The 4,856-nt window shown below is 30.0% G+C and overlaps 1 protein-coding gene across 1 annotated transcript in view; it reads right to left on the bottom strand.

Moving 5' to 3' along the window:
• Positions 1–1,170, bottom strand: part of LOC119675841 (nuclear protein localization protein 4 homolog) — a 9,960-nt gene extending 8,790 nt beyond the window's left edge. The window contains exons 1-2 of the mRNA XM_038087059.1: positions 944–1,170; positions 761–885 (exon numbers count right to left, since the gene is read on the bottom strand). Coding sequence (XP_037942987.1) covers positions 761–784 — 24 coding nt within the window. The 5' untranslated portion in view covers positions 785–885; positions 944–1,170. The remainder of the gene's footprint in view (positions 1–760; positions 886–943) is intronic.
• Between the last annotated feature and the right edge of the window lie 3,686 nt (positions 1,171–4,856).

Raw genomic sequence — 4,856 nt, 5'->3', positions numbered from 1 at the left:
TTCTAGGCCCAATATTAACTAATTCAGTGTTCACATCGAACTTGGTTCTCTTCCTATCCAACTCAATTTCACATGGCTGGGTTTACGATTATTGAAAAATGTTTTAAATTTAAAAAATTAAAACTATAAAATATAATGCAATAATAATGTTGCGCATTTAAGCTGTGAAAATATTTATTCAGTTGGTTTGCTTTAGTTCTGAAGAAATCAATCTATTCCATTGTCTTGACCACAGCACTTTTAATTGCTTATAACTGTGCAAGCAGGTTTTAATTACAAACGCAAAAATAAACATATTTCAATATTAAGAAATTTGTTTTTTTCTCAAATTCCATTGAATTCATTAAAATTAACGCTAAAAAAAATATAACATAACGTTATGAGTACCATTCGCCAGCGCTCCAATGTAAACAAATCAATCTAAGCACTTGTGTGAAGCTGCGGGCTTGGTTGGGGTTGAGTTTAAGGCACGCAACAACAAAAGTAGATCATTTTTTGCATTTTTATGCGTTTTCATCCTTTTTGCTTTACTATCATTGATATTTACAATAACAACACACAGTGACGCTAACAGCCGGCAATTGTCAGACAATTGCAGCCGGCAGTGGCCTTGCGTACAACAGGCGCTCACATCCACATTTATTGCCATTAAAAACAATTAATATTTTTTTCTAAACATTAAACCATATTTTAGGCAACTAATTGTTTTTTATGGAGAAAACCTGAAATTTGAGTTTGTTTTTTAAGCACGTTTACTTACAATTTTATCGCTTTGTTGGGACATTGCACTTTTGTTGTTGTCAAATTTGAGTTTCTAAATATTCAGAATTTGGAAATGATTTTCGTGAAATTATCCACGTCACTTTATGCAGCTTAGAACTTTTTCTAAAATAAACACACTTTAATATTGCTTTTAAATTAAATATAATTGATTATCACTTACATCGACGCAATAATACACGTAAACAAATAATAGTACCGACCATAAAAAAAACTAAGGGCACACAAATATTGCAAATCACCGGCACCAAAATCTTAACTGTCAAATTGAGTGTGTTCAGTGTACGCGCTGTATCAATAATTTCTTCAAACATTTTTCAAAAAGAATCGTCAATCAAATTTAATTTAGTGAATATTGATCCAAAATTATATATCAATAGGATTACTTATCAATTTAGTATTAATCTCTTGTTTCGAAATAAAACCTTTATTACATGTTACTGAAGTAATTAATATATTTTTATAACAATTTTGTTTGCTCTAGCGGAGAGTAGAATAAACTGTGACTATTGGTAGCCTTAATTTAAATGACAGCAATGCTGCTTTGTTAAACAGATGTTGAACAAAAACATAGAATTGTCTATGTATTTATTGTTTACTTTAGTAAGAGTTAACAGCTGAACTAAAGTGGAAAGAATAATTGCGGTTCCATTTTTTGTTTTCGATTTTATTACTATTTTAATATATTACTCTTTTTATTTTAATATTGTATGCAAACATTAAACCATTTTTAACAGCATATCTTTGTATATTCTTAGTACACATTTTGATAGCCTTAAAGCGAAATAATTTCTGAAAAGATGAACAGAACTTTTCATTTTTATTTCTTAAAGGGAAATTACTTTCCTTTTATATTTTGTTTTGATTTCATAGTCTTTGGAATAACTAATAAATATAAGAAGCAAAATGGAGATGTAAATCAAAACTTTATCCTTCAACTTTTACACGAACGACCTTTTGAAACGATGGAATATGAAACAATATTTCAAAAAGAGGATGCATTATTTAGTTTTTATTATTGTACTTATATGTGTCAGATCTTTGCCCCTTTTATTCATCCAACGACTTCACTTTGTTCTTTTCAGTAAAACACTAAGTAGTACTACATATGTATACAGATTTAGTAGGCGTACGTTGGAGCTTTTGAAAGTCACCAATTAATTGAAGTACCAAGATTTCTATATATTATCTTTAAGCTTTGCAGTGTTGTGAATGGTGGATTATTGAACATAATTCTGTCCCTCATAAAAAGTTTTCTTTATCAATTCTCGTCACTCTACCGTTCTGTAGAGTCTACTGCGTATTTATAATATGCAGTCATTAATATGCAATCATTAAAAAATAAAAAAAAAACAAAAAGAAAGAAATAAAACCAATTACTTCACTCGGCATCATGATTTCAAATGCTAATACGTTTTGAGCTGCTTTCGATTAACTTCTATAAAGTTAATCTTTTCTTTTTCTTTTCGAAGAAAAGAAAAATTTTCTAGATATCCGTAGACTTTTTCTGCTATGTGTATATAATATATAATTAATATATATATATATATATTACTTAATCTCCGGAAATCAGAGAGAGTACTAGGTAAATGTGTTTCGAAATCAACTTATATATACATATATATATATAAAAATAGTTTATATATATAATATATAAATAGTATATATATATGTATATGGTTTTAGTGCGAGTTTCAACTTTACCTTACAATTTCTTAAACAATATAATTCTATGCAAGTTATCATTATTATCAATTCCTGCATCTTCTATTGGAGCATAGAGCTTTAATAACGTACTTCCACATGGTTCTGTTGTCGCCAAAATCTTCAGCTCGTTCCATGTTTATCCGGACCAACGATTTTCACTTGCAATGTTCTTCTCCATGTGTTGTTAAGACGTCCCACTTTACGGCTGTTTTGAGGTCCAAAAAAAAGAGTTATTCGACAAATTTTTAGCAATAATTTTAAAAATATCAACAAATTTCTATTTCCTTTAATAGAAATGAGTGACTAGTATTTCAATAAAACAAAATCTGTTTGGATTTCTTGGTTTCGACATGGTTAATATGTTAAGCACATTTGAATTAAGAATTAAGCACATTTCAAAAGAATTTCATTGCGGATATACCTAGAACAGGTATAACGCGTACAATGATATATGAGGTCAACTGCAGTTATAGCTTAATTTTCTTATCATTCGTACCGGTATAATGCTTCGATCAACTTTCCATTGGAATAAATGCCGCGTATACACATAGAAGCTGTGTAAGCAGCGAGGACGAAGTTAAACCTCTTTCTGATCTGTAGGTTATAGCATATGGATGAAAATACTAACCATATTTAGACATTTAGTGAAGCCAATTGCACCTAAATGACTCCAGGTTTCAACTGCAACAACCATTACGGTCCCCGACAGAGCACATTTGAATGTGCAAGACAACAAAGTATTGCGGGTAACTGTATTCCATGGTACTGGATTGACTCTTTCGGTTGAGGGCAGTAAATGACACACACTTAATACTAAATGTGGAGGCGTGAAATAAATTTTAGTTGACTTGTACTATCATCTACACTTTGAACACAGTCTATTATACATTTTTTGATATCTGACCAGTTGTAATTAGTGGGACATATTACGAGTATATATTTTTAAGCAAATATCTATATATGTTAAATTCTTGAAGTAAGGTTAGTTTAAGTAAAGTTAGTTCAAGAAATCTTGACATTACTTTCTAAATATAATTTTTCTTTTTCTTTCCACTTTTTAAAATACAATTTTTTTCTCTAGATGCTTGTCTGATTTTCGATAATTTAGAAGAATTTAAAGCAACCACTTAAGATAATAGAGAACTGACACCATATAGTACACCTGAAAGAATATATTAAAAATAAATTTCCAGACGACAAAAATATTCTCTTCCCTTTCGAAAAAATAAGAAAACATTGGAAAATTAAAAACAACTGAAGGTGCATAGAACTTCATAATTCAATGGTTGGCAATATTGTAAAGAGATGACATGGTCTATAATATCTTTGACTTGTATAAACGACTTAGTATTCGAAATATACGTATTCTTATCTATAGGCTTTTTTCTCCTATTTAAACTATGGAGAACTCAGAGATTGTGAGCACAACCTTAAAGAGCTAATTCTAAAATCTAGGTCTGGTCGTTATTTCTCTTATTATAGTATTTGAAATATATACATTTTTTTCCACCAGTCCTTATTCTTCTATAAAACAAGTGATCATTTTGACTTCGACTCATTTTAAGACCTTGTTATGACTTCTTGTCTGACCTTTTTGTATGAAAAACTCTGGACTCATCTTTTTATATGTGAGGAAGGGTACTTTCGAACGAACTACCACACGCAAACACAATCTGTAAAAAGTAAGATAGGTAGATTCAGTTTGGCAGTTATTTGGCTTATATGAGTAATTATAAGCCTGCTCGGTAAACTTTTTGTAATAGATTTTATGTTAAGCGGCAGTGAAATAGACCAACTTTGTGTTAAAAAAATGGCGTAGAGCAGGATACTCAAGACTGTGTTTACCTTATTGGACGACATCAGCTCACAACCCAAGTCGATTTAAGAACTTGTTCAATGAGATCAAAACCGAGGATGATGATGATGATAATGATGATGTTAATGATGATGATGACTTCATATCTAATAATCATAGTAGCCTCTGAATTATATTTAAGATCAGATTGATGGACTGGCATTAATCAATTTGGATTGGCAACAAAAATAGTACTATATCTCTAGTTCTATAGTTATATTTGACATAACTTAATCATTAAAAAGTACATTAATGAATATTTCATAAATACTGACCATAATAACTATTAACCTGTGAATTTCTCTGTCAATCTTAAAATTAGTTCATTTGTTCCAATTAAGGTAGAGAAACCAATTACAGCAGTGACCTTCGAATAAAAATGTGCTTTTAAAATTTTCTTTTATATATAAAAGAAAACCATTAAGTGTACTCGATTCAGGTGTCCCGGTTACTAGCCAGAACGACACTAAACTGGAGTAATAAATTTTATTAAATAGAAAATTCGTTTTTCTTT

The sequence above is a fragment of the Teleopsis dalmanni genome, chromosome 2 (assembly GCF_002237135.1).
Source record: "Teleopsis dalmanni isolate 2A chromosome 2, ASM223713v2, whole genome shotgun sequence".
In the NCBI taxonomy this organism is placed as follows: domain Eukaryota; kingdom Metazoa; phylum Arthropoda; class Insecta; order Diptera; family Diopsidae; genus Teleopsis; species Teleopsis dalmanni.
The sequence above is the reverse complement of the archived record's forward strand: the minus strand, read 5'-3'. Positions and strand labels throughout refer to the sequence as shown.